We start from the raw sequence: 26,160 nt of genomic DNA on the forward strand, positions 1-26,160 counted from the left end.
AGATAGGGCTTCTTGGTCGGTATAAGTTGGGTTAAAGGGTCTGTTTCCATGTTCTATGAACCTTTTGTTCCTTCCACCCCATCCCATCTCAGCAACTGGGATTCCAGCGAGTCTCGGGCCGTCCCAATGGCAGGTCTGGCTCTTCGTGGAACCGGGAACCCGCCCGCAGAACAAAACCGTGATGAGGAGAATGGACGGAGACGGAGGTGAACGCCGGACAAAGGATCCCCGCAAACCAGGCCCACCCCAACGTTGTAGAACTATGAACCCACCCAGAGAGGGAAGCCGCATAGAGGAAGAAGGTAAAATGGTGTCAAAATGGCACTCCTTGCAGTGAGCTGTTCAGTACATTCTGTACTAACAAGAAATTGTTCTTATACATCAGCTTGCTGAGTTGCATGCAAAAAAAAACTCTACCTTGGTACATGTGGTAATAAAGAAACAGCTGAGCCATTAAAATCTGTTGAGTTTCCCCAATGTTCCAAAGCAAAATCTGCTGAAAGACCTCAGTGGGTCAAGCAGAACCCGTGGAGGCAAAGGAATGACTGATGTTTCACGCTGAGACTGAGAACTGATACAGGATCTTGACGGGAAACATTAAACATCTCTTTGCCCTCGACAGATGCTGCCTGACCCACTGAGTTATCCACTGAGTTACTCAAGATTCCAAATTGTGTCTTGTTTTTCCAAATGTTCTAGATTTGATAAAAGGACACCAAACTGAAGAAGTAATCGTTTCTCCCTCCACAGATGTTGATTAACCTGTTAAATATTTCCAGCATCTGCAGTGTTTTGCATTCTGCCTGCTGCCTCCTTACCTGGCTGTTTGCAGCATCATCACTGTGTTCTCCCCTTCATATGTGCAGGTGGGTGTGAACGTGACATAGATATCAGGTAGACCACTGGACCGTGAGTACCCATGACCCCCACATGCCATGCGGCATTCCTCAATTCCTGCACTGGCCACCCAGGTGGTGAAGGCCTTCAGTCCGGCTGACAGAGAGTGAAGCTGAAACAAGACTGCAACTGTGAGCAAGTCAAGTCAAATGCATAAGGACAGAGAGGTACAACAACAATGATAATCCTGCATAGCAAGCAAAACTTGTGAGTTGGGGGTGGGGAGGAAAAACGAGCAAGCAAATGCACATTTGACAGCCATTTGGAGAGAATGAACAGATACATTTGGGTTGGAACCCTTCTCATGACTCAATGTCCTGACACAAACAGCTTATCTACCAAACTCCTCTCGCAATTTGTTTTTGTTTTGCACAAGATTCATGCCTCTGCTTTTCTTGTCTTCAGATATCTAGTCAGACTTCATTTGGGACATTACCTTTGGCGTGCACCCCTTGCATCAGGATGTTTCTGTAGCCCGTGGAAGGATTATAAATTCACCAGTGACATATGAACTGAAAGGTTAAAAGGTTACACACATAGATCAACACTTTGTTCTCTGACATGTCCTAATCTTTCTTAGTTATCCTTCTCCCGCTAATTTATTGATAAAATCTTTTTGAATTCTCCTTAATCTCATTTCCCACAGCTAAATCATGCCACTTTTTGCCCTCCCGGTTTCCTTCTTAAGTAGGCTTCTCAATCCCCTGTACTCTTCTAGCCAGGGATTTTGATCCTAACTGCCTATCCCCAACCCATTCCTCCTTTTGTTAAAGAAGGAACTGCAGTTGCTGGAAAATCGAAGATAGACACTGGAGAAACTAGCGGGTGAGGCAGTATCTATGGAGTGAAGGAAATAGGCAACATTTTGGGTCGAAACCCTTTTTCAGTCTGAAGGAAATAGGCAACGATTCGGGTCGAAACCCTTCTTCAGTCTGAAGAAAGGTTTCGACCCGAAACGTTGCCTATTTCCTTTGATCCATAGATGCTGCCTCACCCACTGAGTTTCTCCAGCATTTGTATCTACCCATCTTTCCTTTTTCCTGACCCGAGCCTCAATTTATCTTTGTAACCTAGGTTCCTCACTGCCACCTGCCTTGCCCTTCACTCTAATAGGAAGCTGCCTACCTTGACCTCTCATTGTGACCGTTTTAAAAGCATTACACTTTCCACACACTCCTATGCCTGCAAACAATGCACTCAATCAACTTTTGCAAGTTCTGGCAAATTCCTCAGCCAAAAGAACTTTTGAAATCAGTGTTACAGGGCAGGGAAAGACATCTTTCGTTGTCAGTCTCACACTTTAAATCTCACTCAATTTTCAGATGGCGAAGTAGTAATGTATGATTGCAGTCATGGTGCCCCATCCCAAGATGCCCTACGTACAGGAGTAGAGAGTGGAAGGATATCCGAGGCTTGGCAGTGTGCTTCCTCTATTACTCTACCCCAGATTTCAGATGAGGTAGGTCATGCTCTGCAGAAAATACTGAAACAAAGTATGCCTCCTGCTTAGCTCCTGCAGAGTGCATGTAAATTTGATCTTTCAAAAAGACAGTACAGACAGGCACCAAACATTTCCCACTCCACCACAGCCCAATACCTCAGGCAACTGGCTGTAGTCTCCATCGTTCATGTCTCCCGTGATGCGATGGTACATGTCCCTCATGAAGTTTCCTACAAAGCGGAAGGCATAGGCAGTCGCCAACAGGGGGAAAAGCTTGAACTGTTGAGTCTGGTAATCCAGTATCTGTGGTTCTGGAGCTCTAGGGAAACCAATCACCATCAATGTTACTCACACCTGAAGCACCTACACCTGGTTTCCATTTATTGTCAGCAAACACAGCTTAAATGTAAACTTTTTGTAAACATATTTACTCTGCTCCTTTTACATTGCAAAGGCAGTATAATGTGTTCATTTTCCACTATGTAACATCATAATCCATTTAGAGTCTCAGCCCACACAATACTTCAAGTGTAAGATAATGAATCAATATAACACCAAACTGGTGCATTTCATCATTTTATTGCTGGAACTCATAGCCATTGAAATCTGTAAGTATCATCTCAACATATAGGAATTAAAGTTTTGACATGCACAATTCCAAACTAGGTCACCGATACAAGATTGTCACCAAAAAAATGAAATGGGAAATACCGAAATCTTCTGTACTCAAAGCGATGAGAATGCAGAACTTGCACCTACAGGGAGTAGTTGAGTGAGCAATATATTAAAGGGAGTTGAGATAAACATGAAGGATGGGGCCAGAGGGTCATATGGAATCAGTTGAGGAATGGTAAGAGGTATCACATGGAGAATAAAGTCTGGTATGGATCTGCTGGGCAAATAATTTTCAAGTTTTAAATTGGGTACAATTTCAAGTAAAGTTTAGGACATGAAAGATTGGAGAAGGACAACTGCAGTTTGATAGGTCTAACTCCTAATTGCAGCTAGCCTCAGGCATATAGGCACAATTCTCTCTCCCAGGTGAAGAGGAATGAGGTCTGCGTATATCTATCACGGCATCGGCCAGAGTTGAAGCAAACTAAACCAACAGAAAATTGAACGGAGCAACAACGTGTGACAGGCCACCGGACATATTTCACCACGTGGAGTGGCTTAAAGCACAAGAAAAAATTCTGCTTCTCTCGCACACGCTTAAAAAGTTAACACTTACCCAGGTTTCAGTTCCGATTGGTGTCGGACTGCACTATAGCGGATGGCAATGGTACACGCTTGAGACAGTGCACGTGCCGACTCTCCAACTATCATGGAGCGTATGAAGACCATTGTGCCGTACATTAGCTTATCACTTGGAGGCTTCAAATAAGTCCCATCCGGCATCACCTTTTTTTTAAATAAAAGGAAAATGGATCCAATCATTGCACCTTAACAAAAGATACAATTTTTAACTCAAGATAAGAATAAGAGCTTAATGTGGAATGAACAGTAGTGATAATGAGTCAGTATACGGCACTGATAGGCAGGGTCAATAAGTGACAACACGAGGAATTTGCATTAAAATCAATAGAAATACATCAAGCACCTCATCTCAGCAGGCCAGTGCAGATGATACAATAACTCGGAAAGAAATTAGTCTTAATCACATTGCAATCACAGAAATGTGCCTCAGTCACCCTACGCGTTACCTTTGCAAATCTCATCAGCATGTTTTCACGAGGAACACGGACATTCTCCAGCTTCAGGAAGCCATTGTCCACCTCATCAAACCCAAACTTTGGTCCAATATCACCCACCACCACACCTGGAGAGCAGAGGGGAAGCGGGAGATCAGCAAAAACTCAACTCTGTCTGATAGAGTCATCTAGCAAGCCAGACTGACCCCAATTCAATAACCCAGCCAGAGGAGGATCAGTGGGTAAAACATCCCAACAGGACATTAATAATAATAATAAATTTTATTTATGGGCGCCTTTCAAGAGTCTCAAGGACACCTTACAAAAATTGAACATGTAGAGGAAAAACATGTAAGGGGAATGAAATAAATAGTAGAGACATGACTAGTACACAAAGTAAAGACAGAATTCAATACAAAACACAGTATGAGGCAATTAATGCACAGATGAAAAGGGACGGGGACGTGGGGCCAAGGATAGGCAGAGGTGAAGAGATGGGTCTTGAGGCGGGACTGGAAGATGGTGAGGGACACGGAATTGCGGATCAGTTGGGGGAGGGAGTTCCAGAGCCTGGGAGCTTCCCTGGAGAAGGCTCTGTCCCCAAAACTGCGGAGGTTGGACTTGTGGATGGAGAGGAGACCGGCTGATGTGGATCTGAGGGACCGTGAGGGTTGGTAGGGGGAGAGGAGGTCAGTGAGATATGGGGGGGCCAGATGGTGGAGGGCTTTGTAGGTGAGGACCAGGATTTTGTAGGTGATCCGGTGGGAGATGGGAAGCCAGTGAAGTTTTTTGAGGACTGGAGTGATGTGATGCCAGGATTTGGTGTGGGTGATGAGTCGGGCGGCTGCGTTCTGGACCAGTTGGAGTCGGTTGATGTAGGTGGAGCTGATGCCAAGGAGAAGTGAGTTGCAATAGTCCAGTCGGGAGGAGATGAAGTCATGGATGAGTCTTTCAGCAGCAGGCGGTGTGAGAGAGGGTCTGAGTTTGGCGATGTCCCTAGAACTATTGTTGAGTTGAAAATGGACGAGCTGGGTCAGCAAGCGAGCAAGGACAACAACATTGCTGGATCAAGTATAAGGAACTTAGTGACTAATCACATCTTTCGATCAGTCTACAAATCCAGTCAGTGGGAAACCTTGGAGCACTCGGAAACCAAGTTGGTTACACATTCTTCTCTGGTAAGTGTCTACTCAGAGTAGTGTGGATGGATGACGCAATTCTCTTTGGCGTATCTCAGCTCTTATGCTCAAGAGATAAGGGAAGGGCCTAGAGCTACACAAAACTAAAATAAACATTAAACATCCACTGAATCCAGTTAAACATTTCACTAGATTAAACGTTAGAATTTTGTTCTGAATTGAATGTTGAATCACTGGATAGGAGACACCACAGTTCAGATTTTGATTCAATTTCTTGCTAGCTGCCGATGGGCACCAGTTAGGCTGAGTGAGCACATGCGTGATAGAACAGTTGGGCTTCAACAAGAATCTGTGGCTTTAGAAACAAAATGGAGCGAGGGCACTGCCAGGTAATGCAGAATTGGGATTAGGAGCACAGTGCTGATCAGGTCCCTTACCAGGCAAAGGTTCGTGGGTGCCCATCTTGCGGATGGGCACAATGAAAGCGTGCAGCCCTCTGCACTGACCTTGGGTGTAGAGCTGAGCCAGGACAATAGCGTGGTTTGAGGTCTTGCCCACTGGAAAAAGACAAACAATACCCAAAAGAAGATAAATAACAGCAAATTCAAGTTGAGGAAAAGGTAAATATTAAAAACCCGTCTCATAAAGCAATAAAAGGGCTTTTTAAAAAACTTTTCCTGAGAAATTGAAAGGGATCAAAACAGCATCAAATGATCCAACTTGATCCAACAGCATCCACCTCAGCATGGGAGCACCTCAAAGCTGCGTGCTCAGCCTCCTGCTGTACTCACTCTATACTCATGACTGTGTAGCCGGTCATAGTGCGAACTCCATCATCAAGTTCGCTGATGACACTACTGTTGTGGGATGTATCACTGATGAAGATGAGTCAGAGTATAGAAGTGTGATCGACCGTTTGACCAAATGGTGCCAGCACAATAACCTGGCTCTCAACACCAGCAAAACCAAGGAACTGATTGTGGACTTTGGAAGGGGTAGGATGGGGACCCATAATCCCGTTTATATCAACGGGTCGATGGTGGAGAGGGTCAAGAGCTTCAAATTCCTGGGCGTGCATATCTCTGAAGATCTCTCCTGGTCTGAGAACACGGATGCAATTATAAAGAAAGCACATCAGCGCCTCACCTTCCTGAGAAGATTACGGAGAGTCGGTATGAACCTTCTGAACTTTATAGTCGGCAGGGCAGTACTCTGCATATCGCCAACTTGGACAATTTTTACATTTTGTCAAGTCAATTAATCATTCCAATTAACCTATAAACCTATACGTCTTTGGAGTGTGGGGGGAAACTGAAGATCTCGGAGAAAACCCATGCAGATCACGGGGAGAACGTACAAACTCCATACAGACAGCACCCGTAGTCGGGATCGAACCCGGATCTCTGGCACTGCATTTTGCTGTAAGGCAGCAACTCTACCGCTGTGCCACCGTGACTGCCCGTGGTATGTCAAGGAGGACTCTCTCGACGGCCCATGGTATGTCAAGGAGGACTCTCCCGAACTTCGACAGGTGCACATTAAAGAGCATGCTGACCGGTTGCATCGTGGCTTGGTTCGGTATCTTGAGCGCCCAGGAGGTGAAAAGAATGCAGAAAGTTGTAACCACTGCCCAGTCCATCATCGGCTCTGACCTACCCACCATCGAGGGGATCTACCGCAGCCGCTGCCTCAAAAAGGCTGGCAGCATCATCAAGGACCCACACCATCCTGGCCACTCGCTCATCTCCCCGCTGCCCTCAGGTAGAAGGTACAGGAGCCTGAAATCTGCAACATCCAGGTTCAGGAATAGCTGCTTCCCCACAGCCATCTGGCTGCTAAACTCAACTCATACAAACTCTGAACATTAATAGCCCATTGCACTTTATATGTTTATTTATTTGTGTGTATATATATTTATTCAATGGTATATGGACACACTGATCTGTATTTATGCCTACTATATTCTGTTGTGCTGAAGCAAAGCAAGAATTTCATTGTCCTATCTGGGACATATGACAATAAACTCTTGTATCTTGAAGGCAATAAATGAAACTGTATACTCTAAATTCTTACAACAATGAAAACTGCCATGTCAACTGTTATTCAATTATCTCTGTGACCTGCCATGCTTTGCCCAGCACCTCCACACTGCCAGCTTTCTTTCACTCCACCCCTGCAATCAGTCTGAAGTGGAGTCCTGACACAAAACATCACCTATCCATGTTCCCCACGGATACTGCCTGACCCACCTTGTTACCCTGTGTTTAAGAAAGAACTGCAGATGCTGGAAAAATCTAAGGTAGACAAAATGCTGGAAGGGTCTCGACCCGAAACGTCACCTATTCATTCGCTCCATAGATGCTACCTCACCCACTGAGTTTTTCCAGCATTTTTGTCTACCTTCACCTTGTTACTCCAGTAGTTTGTGTCTTTCCATGGTAAGCCAGCATCTGCAGAAATTCAATGGACCAGTCATATAGAACATAGAACAGTTCAGCGCAAGAACAGGCCCTTCGGCCCACAATGCCTTTGCTGGACTCGGCAACGGACTTGAACGAATACGCCACAGTCGTTACAGACTTCATAAAGAAATGTGTGGAGGACTGCATCCCTACAAAAACCTTCCGAGTGTTTCCCAATCAGAAACCTTGGATGAACTTTGAGATCCGCACTCTTCTAAAGTCCAGACACAGGGCATTCATGTCCGATGATACAGTGGCCTACATGAAGTCCAGATACGACCTTGGTAAGGCCATCAAAAAGGCCAAAAGGGACTTCTGCTCCAAACTGGAGGAGGAGAGAGATGTTCGGCAGCTGTGGCGGGGCCTGAATGCAATCACCTCCTACAAGGCGAAACCAGGAGGCAGCTCGAATGTCGGTGAAACATCACTCTCTGACGAGCTCAATGCGTTTTACGCATGCTTTGACAGGGAGAATACTGATGTGCCTTCCGGATCCCCCATTCGCTGTGATGGCATTTCAGTCTCAGTCACAGAGGCCGACGTCAGGAAATCCTTCAGAGGGGTGAACCCCCGAAAAGCACCTGGTCCTGATGGTATACCCGGTCGTGTTCTAAAAACCTGTGCGGACCAACTGGCGGGAGTTTTTACGGACATTTTCAACCTCTCACTTCTGAGGCCTGAGGTCCCCACCTGCTTTAAAAGGGCATCAATTATACCGGTGCCCAAGAAGAGTAAGGTGACGTGCCTCAATGACTATCGACCAGTGGCACTAACGTCGGTGGTGATGAAGTGCTTTGAGAGGCTGATCATGGAGCAAATCAACTCCTACCTCGACAAAAACCTGGACCCACTGCAGTTCGCTTACCGCCACAACAGATCAATGGTGGATGCGATCTCGCTGGCCCTCCACTCCGCACTGGACCACTTGGACAACAAAAACTCATATGTCAGGCTGTTATTCATCGATTACAGCTCGGCATTCAACACAATCATCCCCTCCAAACTGGTTACCAAACTTGCAGAACTGGGTCTCTGCGCATCCCTCTGCAACTGGATCCTCGACTTCCTCATCCACAGACCACAGTCTGTTCGTATTGGTGGAAATGTGTCAGCCTCGATAACAATCAGCACGGAAGCACCTCAAGGCTGCGTGTTCAGCCCCCTGCTGTACTCACTCTATACCCATGACTGCGTAGCCAACCACAGTGCGAACTCCATCATCAAGTTCGCTGGCGACACCACTGTTGTGGGACGTATCACTGATGGGGATGAGTCAGAATATAGAAGGGAGATCGAGCAACTGTCCATATGGTGCCAGCGCAATAACCTGGACCTCAACACCAGCAAAACCAAGGAACTGATTGTGGACTTTGGAAGGAGTAGGAGGGGGACCCACAGCCCCATTTATATCAACGGGTCGATGGTTGATAGGGTCAAGAACTTCAAATTCCTGGGCGTGCACATCTCTGAAGATCTTTCCTGGTCCGAGAACACTAACGCAATTATCAAAAAAGCTCATCAGCGCCTCTACTTCCTGAGAAGATTACGGAGAGTCGGTATGTCAAGATGGACTCTCTCTAACTTCTACAGGTGCACAGTAGAGAGCATGCTGACCGGTTGCATCGTGGCTTGGTTCGGCAATTTGAGCACCCTGGAGAGGAAAAGACTACAAAAAGTAGTAAACACTGCCCAGTCCATCATCGGCTCTGATCTTCCTTCCATCGAGGGGATTTATCGCAGTCGCTGCCTCAAAAAGGCTGGCAGTATCATCAAAGACCCACACCATCCTGGCCACACACTCATCTCCCTGCTACCTTCAGGTAGAAGGTACAGGAGCCTGAAGACTGCAACAACCAGGTTCAGGAATAGCTACTTCCCCACAGCCATCAGGCTATTAAACCTGGCTCGGACAAAACTCTGATTATTAATAACCACTTTCTGCTATTTGCACTTTATCAGTTTATTTATTCATGTGTGTATATATTTATATCATGGTATATGGACAATTTATCTGTTTTGTAGTAAATGCCTACTATTTTCTGTGTGCTTAAGCAAAGCAAGAATTTCATTGTCCTATACAGGAACACATGACAATAAACTCACTTGAACTTGAACTTGAATATCATGCCAAGACCATGCTTTATCTGCATGCACATAATCCATATCCATTCCCTTCATATCCATACGCCTATCCAAAAGTCTCTTAAATGCCACCTGGCACTCACCAATCTCTGTGTAAAAACAGTTGGTGCACACATCTTCTTTAAGCTTTGTCCTTCTCACCTTGAAGTTATGTCCCCATGCATTGGATTTTCCAACCAGGGAAAAGGTTCTGACTGTCTACGCCTCCCATCATTTTAGATACTTCTATAAGGTCTGCCAGCAACATCTGGCGATCCAGAGAAAATAATTCAAGTATGTCCAATGTTTCCCTGTAGCTAATGCAGGCATCATTCTGATAAACCTCCTCTGCACCCTTTGGAAAGTCTCCACATCCTTCCTGTAATGAGATGACCAGAAATGCATGCAATACTCCAAATGCAGCCTAACCAAAGTCCTATAAAACTGAATAATGATTTCCTGACTTTATATGCATTGCCTCAACCTATGGAAGCAAGCATACCATGTTTTCTTTACCACTCTATGAAGTTGAGTTTATTGTCAGGTGTACTGAGGTACAGTGAAAAGCATTTGTTGCGTGCTAACCAGTCAGTGAAAAGACAATACATTATTACAATCGAGTCATCCACAGTGTACACGATAAAAGGAATAACATTTAGTGCAAGATAAAGTCCAGTAAAGTCCGATTAACGGTAAGATGCCTTGGCTGCAAAAGAAGGTCAAGAATCACCTCCCAACATCTGAGCTCTTTCCACCATCGACCAGGCAGAAATCAGGAGCATGATGGAATCTTTGCACTTCCTAGGATGAATGCTCCCAAGCAGACTGCTCGTTTGGCCACAAATCAACCACCCTAAACATTCATTCCCTCTAATTTCAATACACACTGGCTCCAGTGTCCACCATCTATAAAATTACTGACAGCATCTCCCAAACTCATGGCCTTTACCACTAGGGAGACCATGCAGGTTCCTTTCCAAGTCGCACGCCATTCTCACTTCATCCTTCATTGTCACGGATCTAATCCCAAAGCATTGTGGGAGCATCCACACCACCATCTTCAAGAGCAGTTAGGGACGGCCAATGAATGTTGATCTTGCCAATAACAAAATCCAAAAATATATATATTTAAAAAATCTGTGTGGATCTTCCACCCAACAATACTGGACTCGCTTACATCCTCCGGGCCACCATTTGATTGAAGTCACAGTTGGGCTGTTCAGCACAAACTCCTGGGTCAAAGGATCGTAAGTTGCCGTCGTTTCCAGACCACGGATGAATGAACCTGAAAGTGATAGAACATTAAAACTGGCAGGAACTGCGGTATATATAGCCCACGGCACAGTAGGAACAAAGCACTTACACTGGTCAAGATGCGAGTGTTCTTGGAATGTGGACTTAATAGGCTACTTTTGTCGCTAGTCCCGGTTTCTTTGAGGTGGGGAGGACCTGACCTGAGCAATTAACCACCTTCTGGGTTACCTCACAGAGCAGTTAAGAGCTTAACACATGAAAAGTGAAAGTCATGCAAGCCAGGTAATAATGTGGATAGAACACCAGTAAACCAGGTATAATTAAAAATCAGTATGTGCAAGAAGGAATTGTAGATGCTGGTTTACACCGTAGACACAAATTGCTGGAGTAACTCAGCGGGTCTCTAGAGAAAAGGAATAGCTGACGTTTCGGGTCGAGCCCCTTCTTCATTCTGATCAGTCATATCAGTCTGAAGAAGGAGCTCCACCCAAAACGTCAACTATTCCCTTTCTCTAGAGATGCTGCCTGACCCGCTGAGTAACTCCAGCATTTTGTGTCCATCTTCAAAATTAAAAACCATTGCATTCTAGTTATAGATCGCTAATTGGCAGACTTGGATCCCAAGGTTAACAATATATTCATTGGGATGCAAACCAAGAAGTATGCTGGCTCACCACAGGTGTATTAGATCTCTTTGGACTTTGCTCACCTCACCAGCCTCACCATCTACCTATCATTTGTTGGCATATATTTTTGAGAAGATCCTGCAAGGTCAGATGCATGACATGCACCTCTGTAGGCCAGATGAGGGTGATCATTTAGAACTTGCTGGATTTTTGCACAATAAATGACGTGCAAGCTATAACGGTGGGCTCACGTCGCAGCGGCCTCTGCAGTCCGTCTGTCTTTTGTTATTTTTTGTCCCGTTTTAATGTAGTTTTTTTTTTTTTTGATGGGGTATGTGTGTGTGTGTGGGAGGGGGGGGCGGGGGGGAAACTTTTAAAATCTTTCCCCTGCACGGAGAACCCGACCTTTTCCCTGTCGGGTCTCAGTTGTCATTGGGGCTGCAACGTGGAGCGGCCTCCGGCAGGAACGACCTAGGGCTCCAGTCGCGGAGCTGCGGACCTATTCACCATCGTAGAGCTGGCCGAGTTCGGAGCGGGTGGAGCGGTGGTGGCGCGCTGCTGCGACCCGACCCCGGAGATTCGGAGGCTTACCGCAGGTCTGGCAGATAGGAACACCAGGAGCCCGCGGGTCCCTGCTGGGAGACCGCTTTTCGGGGCTTCCGCAACGGCGACTTCACCCGCCCGAGTCGCGGGGTCGAGGAGTACCTGGAGCAGGGCCTTAGATCATCGCCCGGCGCGGCTTCAACGGCTGCGGGACTTTGCTAGCGCCTGCCGGAGGCTCCAACAACAAGACCCGGAGCGTGGCCTTGCATCACCCGGCGCGGCGTTAATGGCCGCGGGACAATTGCCATCGCCCGCCGGGGGCTTTGACTGACATCGGGAGGGGAATGGGGAGTGCAGGGGAGACATAAGTTTATTTGCCTTCCATCACAGCGAGGAGGAGATGCGCTGTGATGGATGTCTGTGTAAATTGTGTTGTGTCTTGGGTCTTTTTTTCTTGTGTGTATGACTGTAGAAACAACATTTCATTTGAGCCTCTATGAGGTTCAAGTGACAAATAAATTGTATTGTGTATTGAAAAGGGCCTCAGTCTGTTTAACTAACCATTAAGACCGTCAGTCTGCATATCTGTCATATGTGTGATCAAAAATCCTGAGAGGAACTCTCAAGGTAGAGATTAATAAAGATTTTCAAGGGAAGAGTCCACTGTGAGTAAGAGCAAAGAGGAAACAATACCATGACTTTAAAATGAAATATAAGAAAAAACGCAGATGCTAAAAATCTGAAATTAAAACACTGGAACATTTGATCAGGAAGCATCCACGGAAAGAGAGGTGTTTAAGAAGGAACTGCAGATGCTGGAAAATCAAAGGTAGACAAAAATGCTGCCCAATAGATGCTGCCTCACCCGCTGAGTTTCTCCAGTTTTTTTGTCTACCATGGAAAGAGAGGTCGTTATTTCTGCTGAAAGGTCATTGACCTTACACCGTAACTTTTTTTTCGAGATGTTGTCTCACCATTTCCTGTTTTATGTCATCCATTACACCCTCCTACATCCAGCCCCCATTTCCACCCGCCCCCTCCTAACGTGTGTACACAAACCACACTTGTCTGCAGTAACACCTTACCTTTCTGTGTCGATTCCTGATCACACACCATAGCATATCGAGCAGACCTTTTGTCGCCCACTATACTGGCCGTGTTTGCTCATTCTCATGATACAGACAATTACAAGTCGTCATGGTGTGTTTTTGCAAAGTGTGATGAACCCAATTCCCATGTAAAGTTGCACAGAAAACAGCTCAGTACAGTTTACAGCGAGTCGAATCGCTGACTGTGTTTCACCAGTTCCACAAGATGTGATTCTATCAGCTGGTTACTGGCCCTATATTCAGTCCAACCAGAGGACATAGGTTTAAGGTGAAGGGGGAAAGATTTAATAGGAATCAGGGGTAACTTTTTTCACACAAAGGGTGTATGGAACGAGCTGCCAGAGGAGGTAGTTGAGGTAGAGGAGGTAGTTGAGGTAGAGGAGGTAGTTGATTGCAAAGTTTAACGAACAATTAGACAGGTACATGGATAGGACAGGTTTGGAGGGATATGGGCCAAACACAAGCAGGTGGGACAAGTGTAGATGGGACATGTTGGTTGATGTGGGCAAGTTGGGGTGAAGGGCCTGTTTCCTGTATGACTCTGTATGAGTTGTACTATACGTCGGTGAGGCCTCACTTGGAGTTCTGTGTTCAGTTGTTATAACCAACATACTATATGAAGAGTATAGCTGGAAAGAACGAAGGATTTATGAGAAGGCAGGTAATTGGGGTTGAGACGGGTAGATCAGCTATGATGGATCGGCGGAGTAGATTCGATGGACCGAATGGCTCCAATGACTTATGAAGATGTAGCTAGGACTTGGCTGGCTGAGTTATCGGGAGAGATTGGGCATGTTAGGACTTAATTCCTTGGATGCAATCTTATGGAGGTGTATGAAATCATGAGGGGAATATATACGGTTAATCCACAGAGTCTTTTACCCAGTGTAGGGGAATCAAAAGAAGAGGACATGTGTGTAAGGCGAGAGGAACAGGATTTAATACATGCTTGTGTTTAAGAAGGAACTGCAGATGCTGGAAAATCGAAGGTACACAAAAATGCTGGAGAAACTCAACGGGTGCAGCAGCATCTATGGAGCGAAGGAAATAGGCAACGTTTCAGGCCGAAGCCCTTCTTCAGACTGATAGGGGGTGCCGGGGAGAAGGAAGGAAAAAAGAGGAGGAGGAGCAAGAACCTACCTGACCTCCCGGTGGCTCATCACTTCAACTCCCCCTACCATTCCCCGTCCGACCTCTCTGTCCTGGGTCTCCTCCATGGCCAGAGTGAGCAACACCGGAAATTGGAGGAACAGCACCTCCACTTGGGGAGTCTGCATCCCGAGGGCATGAACATTGAATTCTCCCAATTTTGTTAGCCCTTGCTGTCTCCTCCCTCTCGTGCTTGCGAGAGCAGGAACAGGGAGATACGGGACCTGAACGTGTGGCTGAGGAACTGGTGCACGGGGCAGGGATTTAGATTCTTAGATCACTGGGATCTGTTTTGGGGTAAGGGGGAACTGTACAAAAGGGACGGATTGCATCTTAACAGGTGTGGGACCAGCATTCTGGCAGGCAGGTTTGCCACTGCTACACGGGCGGTTTTAAACTGAATAAGGGGGGGTGGGGTGTCGAATGGGATAGTGGAGGATGGAGTTAAAGGGAAAGGGTTTCTTAAATGTGTGAGCGTAGAGACAGAGGGGTGTAAAATGAGGGTAGAAGCAATAGGTAGCAAGGTGAAAAGTAAAAGTGGCAGGCAGACAAAACCAGGGCAAAAATCAAAAAGGGCCACTTTTCAACATAATTGTATAAGGGGTAAGAGTGTTGTAAAAACAAGCCTGAAGGCTTTGTGTCACAATGCAAGGAGCATTTGTAATAAGGTGGATGAGTTGAATGTGCAGATAGCTATTAATGACTATGATATAGTTGGGATCACGGAGACATGGCTCCAGGGTGACCAAGGCTGGGAGCTGAACATCCAGGGATATTCAATATTCAGGAGGGATAGAGAGAAAGGAAAAGGAGGTGGGGTAGCGTTGCTGATTAGAGAGGAGATTAACGCAATGGAAAGGAAGGACATTAGTTAGGACATTAGTTTGGAGGATGTGGAATCGGTATGGGTAGAGCTGCGAAACACTAAGGGGCAGAAAACGCTGGTGGGTGTTGTGTACAGGCCACCTAACAGTAGTAGTGAAGTTGGAGATGGTATCAAACAGGAAATTAGAAATGCGTGCGACAAAGGCAAAACAGTTATAACGGGTGACTTCAATCTACATATAGATTGGGTGAATCAAATTGGCAGGGGTGCTGAGGAAGAGGATTTCTTGGAATGTATGCGGGATAGTTATCTAAATCAACATGTAGAGGAACCAACGAGAGAGCAGGCTATTTTAGACTGGGTATTGAGTAATGAGGAAGGGTTAGTTAGCAGTCTTGTTGTACGTGCCCCCTTGGGCAAGAGTGACCATAATATGGTTGAGTTCTTCATTAGGATGGAGAGTGACATTGTTAATTCAGAAACAATGGTTCTGAACTTAAAGAAAGGTAACTTTGACGGTATGAGACGTGAATTGGCCAAGATTGACTGGCAATTAATTCTAAAAGGGTTGACGGTGGATATGCAATGGAAGACATTTAAAGACTGCATGGATGAACTACAAAAATTGTTCATCCCAGTTTGGCAAAAGAATAAATCAGGGAAGGTAGTGCATCCGTGGATAACAAGGGAAATCAGGGATAGTATCAAAGCGAAGGATGATGCGTACAAATTAGCCAGAAAAAGCAGCATACCAGAGGACTGGGAGAAATTCAGAGACCAGCAGAGGAGGACAAAGGGCTTAATTAGGAAAGTAAAAATAGATTATGAAAGAAAACTGGCAGGGAACATAAAAACTGACAGCAAAAGTTTTTATAGATATGTGAAAAAAAAGAGATTAGTTAAAACAAATGTAGGTCCCTTGCAGTCAGAAACAGGTGAGTTGATCATGGGGAACAAGGATATGGTGGACCAATTGAATAACTACTTTGGTTCCGTCTTCACTAAGGAAGACATAAATAATCTGCCGGAAATAGCAGGGGACCGCGGGTCAAAGGAGTTGGAGGAATTGAGTGAAATCCAGGTTAGCCGGGAAGTGGTGTTGGGTAAATTGAATGGATTAAAGGCCGATAAATCCCCAGGGCCAGATAGGCTGCATCCCAGAGTACTTAAGGAAGTAGCTCCAGAAATAGTGGATGCATTAGTAATAATCTTTCAAAACTCTTTAGATTCTGGAGTAGTTCCTGAGGATTGGCGGGTAGCAAACATAACCCCACTTTTTAAGAAGGGAGGGAGAAAGAAAACGGGGAATTACAGACCAGTTAGTCTAACATTGCTAGTGGGGAAACTGCTAGAGTCAGTTATTAAAGATGTGATAGCAGCACATTTGGAAAGTGGTGAAATCATTGGACAAAGTCAGCTTGGATTTACAAAAGGTAAATCATGTCTGACGAATCTTATAGAATTTTTCGAGGATGTAACTAGTAGCGTTGATAGGGGAGAACCACTGGATGTGGTGTATCTGGACTTCCAGAAGGCTTTCGACAAGGTCCCACATAAGAGATTAGTATACAAACCTAAAGCACACGGCATTGGGGGTTCAGTATTGATGTGGATAGAGAACTGGCTGGCAAACAGGAAGCAAAGAGTAGGAGTAAACGGGTCCTTTTCACAATGGCAGGCAGTGACTAGTGGGGTACCGCAAGGCTCAGTGCTGGGACCCCAGCTATTTACAATATATATTAATGATCTGGATGAGGGAATTGAAGGCAATATCTCCAAGTTTGCGGATGACACTAAGCTGGGGGGCAGTGTTAGCTGTGAGGAGGATGCTAGGAGACTGCAAGGTGACTTGGATAGGCTGGGTGAGTGGGCAAATGTTTGGCAGATGCAGTATAATGTGGATAAATGTGAGGTTATCCATTTTGGTGGCAAAAACAGGAAAGCAGACTATTATCTAAATGGTGGCCGACTAGGAAAAGGGGAGATGCAGCGTGACCTGGGTGTCATGGTACACCAGTCATTGAAAGTAGGCATGCAGGTGCAGCAGGCAGTGAAGAAAGCGAATGGTATGTTAGCTTTCATAGCAAAAGGATTTGAGTATCGGAGCAGGGAGGTTCTACTGCAGTTGTACAGGGTCTTGGTGAGACCACACCTGGAGTATTGCGTACAGTTTTGGTCTCCAAATCTGAGGAAGGACATTATTGCCATAGAGGGAGTGCAGAGAAGGTTCACCAGACTGATTCCTGGGATGTCAGGACTGTCCACATGAAGAAAGACTGGATAGACTTGGTTTATACTCTCTAGAATTTAGGAGATTGAGAGGGGATCTTATAGAAACTTACAAAATTCTTAAGGGGTTGGACAGGCTAGATGCAGGAAGATTGCTCCCGATGTTGGGGAAGTCCAGGACAAGCGGTCACAGCTTAAGGATAAGGGGGAAATCCTTTAAAACCGAGATGAGAAGAACTTTTTTCACACAGAGAGTGGTGAATCTCTGGAACTCTCTGCCACAGAGGGTAGTCGAGGCCAGTTCATTGGCTATATTTAAGAGGGAGTTAGATGTGGCCCTTGTGGCTAAGGGGATCAGAGGGTATGGAGAGAAGGCAGGTATGGGATACTGAGTTGGATGATCAGTCATGATCATATTGAATGGCGGTGCAGGCTCGAAGGGCCGAATGGCCTACTCCTGCACCTAATTTCTATGTTTCTATGTTTCCTCAGCCCTCGGGCTCCTCCTTCTCCTTTTTCCTTCCTTCTGCCCGCCACCCCCTATCAGTCTGAAGAAGGGTTTCGGCCCGAAACGTTGCCTATTTCCTTCGCTCCATAGATGCTGCTGCACCCGCTGAGTTTCTCCAGCATTTTTGTGTACCTTTAATACATGCTTGAAGAAGCATGAGGGGAGAAGATATCGTAAATGCAGTCTTTTTCCCCCATAGAATGGAAATTAAGAATTCGAGGGCATAATGTGAGAGGAGAAAGATGTAATAGGAACCTGCTGGGCAACTTTTCCACACATAGGGTGGTGGGAATATGGAACAAGCTGCCAGAGGAAGTAGGTGCCATAACTATATTAAAACACATTTGGACAGGTGTATGGTTAGGAAAGGTTTACAGCCATATAGGTCAAATGCAGGCAAATGGCACTAGCTTGGAGGGGGCATCTTTGTCAGCATGGATGTGTTAGGCTGAAGAGCACACTTCCATGCTCTATGCCTCTGTTAAAGGACAAAGTGCAATGGTTGTACAGAAACACAACGATCCTTCTGTCTAGACAAGAGACACATGCAAGACGCATAACTATCAAGAGAACTAAAATTGGAGCCACTAACATGCAAACTAAACTATTGATGATATTGAAAACTAAACAATACAGCTTTATTCAATTCATGCGCCCAGAAGTTGTGTTCCAATTTAAATGTCTAGACTACTGACTGGAAGACCACACATGCACCATACCATGGCCCATTTCTGTCTGTGCGTAGGTGCCAATGATCTGAAGGTTCCAAGCTGGCATAAAGAAGCGGTCTTGCTGTTCAGGAGTAGCCTGGTTCAGGATGGTGGGCAGAAACATGCCTAGGTGGAGATCAAGGGGCTCTGGCCGTCCACGATGCACATATCTGTGAGGACACAGGCAATAGGATGGGGGTGGAGAGAGAGAGGGGGGGGGTGGAGAGAGAGAGAGAGAGAGGGGGGTGGAGAGAGAGAGGGGGGGGTGGAGAGAGAGAGGGGGGGGTGGAGAGAGAGAGGGGGGGTGGAGAGAGAGAGAGAGGGGGTGGAGAGAGAGAGAGAGGGGGGTGGAGAGAGAGAGAGAGGGGGGTGGAGAGAGAGAGGGGGGGGTGGAGAGAGAGATAGAGGGGGGTGGAGAGAGAGATAGAGGGGGGTGGAGGAGAGAGATAGAGGGGGGTGGAGAGAGAGAGGGGGGGTGGAGAGAGAGAGAGGGGGGTGGAGAGAGAGAGAGAGGGAGGGAGAGAGAGAGAGAGAGGGGAGAGAGAGAGAAGGGGGTGTGAGAGAAGAGGAGGGGTGGAGAGAGAGAGGGGTGGAGAGAGAGAGAGAGAGAGAGAGAGAGAGAGAGAGAGAGAGAGAGGGGGTGGAGAGAGAGAGGGGGGTGGAGAGAGAGAGAGAGGGGGGTGGAGAGAGAGAGAGAGGGGGGTGGAGAGAAAGAGGGGGTGTGGAGAGAGAGAGGGGGGTGGAGAGAGAGAGGGGGGGGTGGAGAGAGAGATAGAGGGGGTGGAGAGAGAGATAGAGGGGGGTGGAGAGAGAGATAGAGGGGGGTGGAGAGAGAGAGGGGGGTGGAGAGGGAGAGAGGGGGGTGGAGAGAGAGAGAGGGGGGTGGAGAGAGAGAGAGGGGGGTGGAGAGAGAGAGAGCGGGGTGGAGAGAGAGATAGAGGGGGGTGGAGAGAGAGAGGGGGGTGGAGAGGGAGAGGGGGGGTGGAGAGAGAGATGAGGGGGTGGAGAGAGAGAGGGGGGGTGGAGAGAGAGAGAGGGGGTGGAGAGAGAGAGGGGGTGGAGAGAGAGAGGGGATGGAGAGAGAGAGAGAGAGAGAGAGGGTGGAGAGAGAGAGGGGGTGGAGAGAACATGCAGATATTGAGTTCAGATCGTCACCTGATTAACTTTTGCATGCAGCAACAATTATTGTCAATCAAAAATGAATTATTGTCAGTTTAGAGCAAGAGTGTTAAATGAATCATTATTGGAAATTAAGCAGAAGATTATTAAGAGGCCATTTATGTGCCCACCATGTTGGGCCCACTTCCAAAACATATCCCTATGGCACACACAGACTGGGCGATTGTTTCACTGAACACCTTCACAGTCCACCTTGGCCTACACGATCTCCCAGTTGTCAAACACTAACTACCCTTCCCATTCGCATACTGACCGTACAACACATCATCCACCAAAATTTCTGCCACCTCCAACGGGATCACAACCACTGTCCACATTTTCCAATCTCCAACACTTTTTGCCTTCCGCAGAGACCGCTCCCTCCACAACTCCCTGGTTAGCTCATCCCTTCCAACCCAAACCATCCCCTCCCCAGGTACCTTCCCCTGCAACCGCAGAAGCTGCAACACCTGTCGCGATACTTCCTCCCTCGACTCTGTCCAGGGACCCCAACAGTCCTTTCAGGATGGGCAGAGGTTCACTTGCACCTTTTCCAACCTCATCTACTGTATCCGTTGTTCAAGATGTGGACTCTTATACATCGGCGAAACCAAACGCAGACTGGGCGATCGTTTTGGGGAACACCTTCGCTCAGCCGTGTGAACCAACCTGATATCCTGGTTGCCGGACACTTTAATTCTCCTTCCCATTCCTACACAGTACTTTCTGGCCTCAGTCTCCTCCATTGTCAGGAGGCTAAACGCAAATTGGAGGAATAGCATCATATTTCGCTTGGGCAGCTTACAGCCCAGTGGTATAAATATTGATTTCTCTCACTTTAGGTAGCCCCGGCATTCCCTCTCTATCCCTCCCCCACTCAAGTCGCACTAGCTTCTCATTTTCACCCAACTTACAATGGCCTGTTTCCTTTATCATTGTTCCTTTATTGCATATCTTTCATTCATTGTTCTTTATCTCCCCACATATATAACCGGAAACAGGCCATCTCGGCCCTACAAGTCCGTGCCGAACAACTTTTATTTCCCCTTAGTCCCACCTGCCTGCACTCATACCATAACCCTCCATTCCCTTCTCATCCATATGCCTAACCAATTTATTTTTAAATGATACCAACGAACATGCCTCCACCACTTCCACTGGAAGCTCATTCCACACAGCCACCACTCTCTGAGTAAAGAAGTTCCCCCTCATGTTACCCCTAAACTTCTGTCCCTTAATTCTGAAGTCATGTCCTCTTGTTTGAATCTTCCCTATTCTCAAAGGAAAAAGCTTGTCCACATCAACTCTGCCTATCCCTCTCATCATTTTAAAGACCTCTATCAAGTCCCCCCTTAACCTTCTGCGCTCCAGAGAATAAAGACCTAACTTATTCAACCTATCTCTGTAACTTAGTTGTTGAAACCCAGGCAACATTCTAGTAAATCTCCTCTGTACTCTCTCTATTTTGTTGACATCCTTCCTATAATTGAGCGACCAAAATTGTACACCAAACTCCAGATTTGGTCTCACCAATGCCTTGTACAATTTTAACATTACATCCCAGCTTCTATACTCAATGCTCTGATTTATAAAGGCTAGCATACCAAAATCTTTCTTTACCACCCTATCTATATGGGATTCCACCTTCAAGGAACTATGCACGGTTATTCCCAGATCCCTCTGTTCAACTGTATTCTTCAATTCCCTACCATTTACCATGTACGTCCTATTTTGATTTGTCCTGCCAAGGTGTAGCACCTCATCACATTTATCAGCATTAAACTCCATCTGCCATCTTTCAGACCATTTTTCCAAATGGCCTAAATCACTCTGTAGACTTTGTAAATCTTCTTCATTATCCACAACACCCCCTATCACCGTCTATCACTCATTTCCCTTATCCCTAATCAGTCTGAAGAAGGGTCTCAACCCGAAACGCCACCCATTCCTTCTCTCCAGAGATGCTGCCTGCCCCACTGTTACTCCAGCTTTTTGTGTCTATCTTCGGTTTAAACCAGCATCTGCAGTTCCTTCTGTCCGGGGTTCCTCCATTGTCTGAGCACGGCACAACGCCTCATAGTTTGCTTGGGCAGCTCACAACCCAGATTTTTCCAACTTGCATCTCCTCTTTCTCCGTCCCTCCCCCACCCCAGTTATTGTACTAGTTTCACTGTTGTCTTGTTGAGTTTCACTATCTCTACAATTCATTATCAACTACGCATAGCCAACAATGGACCATTGTAGGCTCCACCTTTCCTTGATCATCGATGACCTGGTCCAGGAACACCACTGGGACCATCAAACGGGCCCATCAGCGACTGCACTTCCTGAGGAAACTAAAACTGGCCTCTCTCCCCACCAACATCCTCAGGACTTTCTACAGGGGTACGGTGGAGTCTGTACTCACGTACTGCATAAATACGTGGTACTCCACCTGCAACTGCTCGGACAGGAAGGCTCTGCAGAGGGTAGTGAGGGGAGCAGAGAGGATCATTGGCGTCTCCCTACCCTCGGTACAAGAACTGTTCCAGAGCCGCTGTCTGAAAAAAGCTCAGAGAATTGCTAAGGACAAACTGCACCCCCTCCACATACACCTGGATCTCCTGCCATCAGGCAAGAGATATCGCAGCATCAAAGCCCGCTACAAGACTGCTAAACAGCTTCCTGCCACAGGCTGTGAGGCTGCTAAACAGTCACTCTGTACTCACAGTCACCTGATTCTGTGGCTTGGCACGGACACTTTAATAACTGGCACTGGCCACTCAAATCAGCTGCCCTGGACATTTTTATGATTGGTTTTACTGTATTTTAACGTTGTTGTTTTACCTGCTTTTAACTATTTATACTGGTCCATCAGGGACTGGATTGTTTTTAGCGTTATTATGTGTGAAATGTTTTAAATTTCATGTGCGATGCTCCGGTATTCCCTGGGAAACGTCTTTTCATTTTGCACTGTACAACTGTTGCTTGCAAGATGACAATAAAGGTTGATTGATTGATTGATTGATTGATCTTTCACTCATTTGTTCTATGTACCTTCTACAGTGCCCTCTATAATGTTTGGGACAAAGACCCATCATTTGTTTATTTGCCTCTGTACTCCACAATTTGAGATTTGTAATAGAAAAAAAAATCACATGTGGCTAAAGTGCACATTGTCAGATTTAATTAAAGGGTATTTTTTATACATTTTGGTTTCACCGTGTAGAAATTACAGCTGTGTTTAGACACCATAATGTTTGGGACACATGGCTTCACAGGTCTTTGTAATTGCTCAGGTGTGTTTAAATGCCTCCTTAATGCAGGTATAAGAGAGCTCTCAGCACCTAGTCTTTCCTCCAGTCTTTCCATCACCTTTGGAAACTTTTTTTGCTGTTTATCAACACGAGGACCAAAGTTGTGCCAATGAAAGTCAAATAAGCTATTATGAGACTGAGAAACAAGAATAAAACTGTTAGAGACATCAGCCAAACCTTAGGCTTACCAAAATCAACTATTTGGAACATCATTAAGAAGAAAGATAACACCGGTGAGCTTACTAATCGCAAAGGGACTGGCAGGCCAAGGAAGACCTCCACAGCTGATGACAGAAGAATTCTCTATATAATAAATAAAAATCCCCAAACACCTGTCCAACAGATCAGAAACTCTCTTCAGGAGTCAGGTGTGGATTTGACAAAAACAGCATCTCAAACCATTTATCCCTTTATACATGCCTTCCGCATTTGCGACTGGAAATAAGACTAGAAGTATAATTATTTTAAAAAGAGAAAGAATAATTATTTTAAAAAGAGAAGAACAGCAGTCCAGTCAGTTTAGCATCTGTAACAAAAACGACATGCTGGAAACATTCAGCAGGTCAGACAGCATCTGTGGAGAGAGAAACAGGATTAATGCTTCAAGTCCGAGAAACAAAAGGTTGACACCGTTTCTTTCCATAGAAACTGCCTGATCTGCTGACTTTCTCCCAATAGTCACTGCTTTCCCTCCCCAGATTTCAAGCATTTGCAGTCTTTTTGATTTTCACAGGTTTACATCTGTCATATGGAAAATGTTGGAAGCCACGACATTATAGCAGGAGACCTAGAAAAGTTCAAGGTAATCAGGCAAAGTGATGATAGCTTTGTGCACGGCAAATCACGTTTGGCAAATTTATTGGATTAAAAAAAAAATTAACACATTCCCTGGATGAAAGAGAACCAGTGGATGTACTAAGAATTCCAGAAGGCATCTAATAAAAGCGTTACATCAAAAGTTATTGTAGAAAATAAAAGATCATTGTGCAGCAGATAACATATTGATGTGACAGAAAATTGGCCTTTGGACAGAGGAGGCATAAGCGGATGTTGCAATGTATAGGCATGCTACAAGGATCAGTGCTGGGGCCTCACTATTTGTCCATTTATGAAACTGATCTCCAGCAATCATTGCTAAACTTGTTGGTTACTCAAAGAGGAAAACAAACTGCAGAGAGGACAAAGTGGCTATTAATGGATGTAGATAGGTTTGATGAATGGGTAAAAATCTGGGAGTATAAAGTGGGGAGTATAAAGTGGGGATATGTAAAAGGGACAAACTGTAAAGCTCTGAGGCGCCGAGGGGCTAAAACACAATTTGCAAAAGACTTGCATAGCATCTAATCAGGAAAAGCAACAGATCGTTATGATTTATTGCTGGGAACAATGACTACAACAGTAGTGAAGTTATGTTTTAGTAATTATTGGCAAGATCATATCTGGTGTCCTATATACAGTATTTAAGAAAATATTTTAATGCATTGAAACCAACCCAGAGAAGGTTTACCTGGTGTCGATTGTCCCACGAGAAAAGATTAGACAGTTTCAGCTTGCAACAAGTGGCGTTTAGAAGAGTGAGTTACAACTTGGTAATTGCACCTCTGGTGCCAGTGTCAAATGACACAAGTCAGTCACACCAAAAATCAAAAGGCTGATGCATAAAGACATGCATCTTAAAAGATTTATAGCTGCCCCTGGAATAATGGGTCCCATTTACTGATAAACTAGGAGAAATACTATTATCTTTTACAAAATATCTCCTCCAGTTCAGAATATTCAGTCCAGATATTGCTCTGGATCTTTAAATCAAAGCCCTGTGCCACATGCTATACTTCAGCTGAGCCGGGCTAGGTGACTGACCCTCTTATTCCACCATCAATGCCAGTATAGAGGAGGTGGGCCAGCGTAGTGTACCAAGAGGAGTAGAAGGTAGGCACCTGTTTGTCACCAATTGTCTGCTGTGCAGTCTTTTAAAGCAAAACGACAATGATATCTCACCGTACAGCCCTCACTGGAAGAACTGCACACCAGCACCATTACCCTCCCTCCCCACACTACCCTCCCACCACCCCCAGGCGCCTTTGACTCAGTATGCAGCTGAAACCAAGAACAGCATATCGGCATCTCCCCAGGAGCATTATGAATGGAAAACCAACCATCTTTTGGAAGCACTAACCGTGACCCATCTCGGTCTGGGCGTAGGTGCCGATGCACTGCATGTTGTAACACAGGTGCAGCCACTTCTCTTTCTGCTCTGAAGTACACTGATTCTTCAGGGTGGGTATGAACATGCCAAAGTGGAGATTCAGAGGTTCTACCTTGCCGGACAGACAAGCTCTGCAGGATACAATTAATTAATATAGCATGATGACACTAGCCATGTAATATGTATTGTACAAAATACCCATGCTCTACCTAACAAGATCTTTTGAACATTGGTTACATAGAAAACACTAAATGGTTTGAGTGCTATCGTGCAAATGGAGAAATCCAACCCTCCCCTGCAATGACTCGCACAGAAACTAAACATTCTACAAAAAATGTTATGGCTCAGGGAATGAATGGTGGATGGAATTATGGGAAAATATTGCCCATCAAGCAGGCATTGGGATCATCTTGTCAATCAAAGGGGGCACCTATCTATGACTGCAGCTTTCGCAGATACGTTGGGCCAAAGTGCCTGTTTTTGTGCTGTATTGCTCCTTGACTCCATGACGCTGACTCTCAGCATCAGCAGTCAGTTTACTTTACAACATGGCACTAGAATTGTTGCAGGTTGACATTATTCTCTACAATCAATTCAACAGCTGTGACAGTGACAGTGTGACAGATCAAGAGAAGTTAATGTTACGAATATTGAAAAATATTATCTTTTAGTTTTGTGGATATCTCGTGTGTTTGCTTCTACAACAACCAATAAACTCAATGGACATATACACGAGTCCGCATCACCCTGTGCCTGAGTGATCACACCAGTCCCAGAGTATGTTCTCCTTCCACC

The 26,160-nt window shown here is 45.7% G+C and overlaps 1 protein-coding gene across 4 annotated transcripts in view; it reads right to left on the reverse strand.

The window, feature by feature from the left end:
* The window catches only part of acox1 (acyl-CoA oxidase 1), a 59,940-nt gene that overhangs the window by 20,328 nt on the left and 13,452 nt on the right, over nt 1-26,160 (reverse strand). Inside the window, exons 1-8 of one of the 4 annotated variants that reach the window (XM_033044536.1) lie at nt 25,336-25,495; nt 18,715-18,875; nt 10,929-11,036; nt 5,606-5,725; nt 4,042-4,157; nt 3,570-3,739; nt 2,495-2,657; nt 819-1,009 (exon numbers count right to left, since the gene is read on the reverse strand). In XM_033044536.1, coding sequence (XP_032900427.1) covers nt 819-1,009; nt 2,495-2,657; nt 3,570-3,739; nt 4,042-4,157; nt 5,606-5,725; nt 10,929-11,036; nt 18,715-18,829 — 983 coding nt within the window. In that variant the 5' untranslated portion in view covers nt 18,830-18,875; nt 25,336-25,495. Of the gene's footprint in view, nt 1-818; nt 1,010-2,494; nt 2,658-3,569; nt 3,740-4,041; nt 4,158-5,605; nt 5,726-10,928; nt 11,037-18,714; nt 18,876-25,335; nt 25,497-26,160 lie in introns of those variants that run through there. The other 3 variants (XM_033044534.1, XM_033044533.1, XM_033044532.1) reach the window with 3 other exon arrangements.

This window comes from Amblyraja radiata, chromosome 26, assembly GCF_010909765.2.
Source record: "Amblyraja radiata isolate CabotCenter1 chromosome 26, sAmbRad1.1.pri, whole genome shotgun sequence".
Classification (NCBI taxonomy): Eukaryota; Metazoa; Chordata; class Chondrichthyes; order Rajiformes; family Rajidae; genus Amblyraja; species Amblyraja radiata.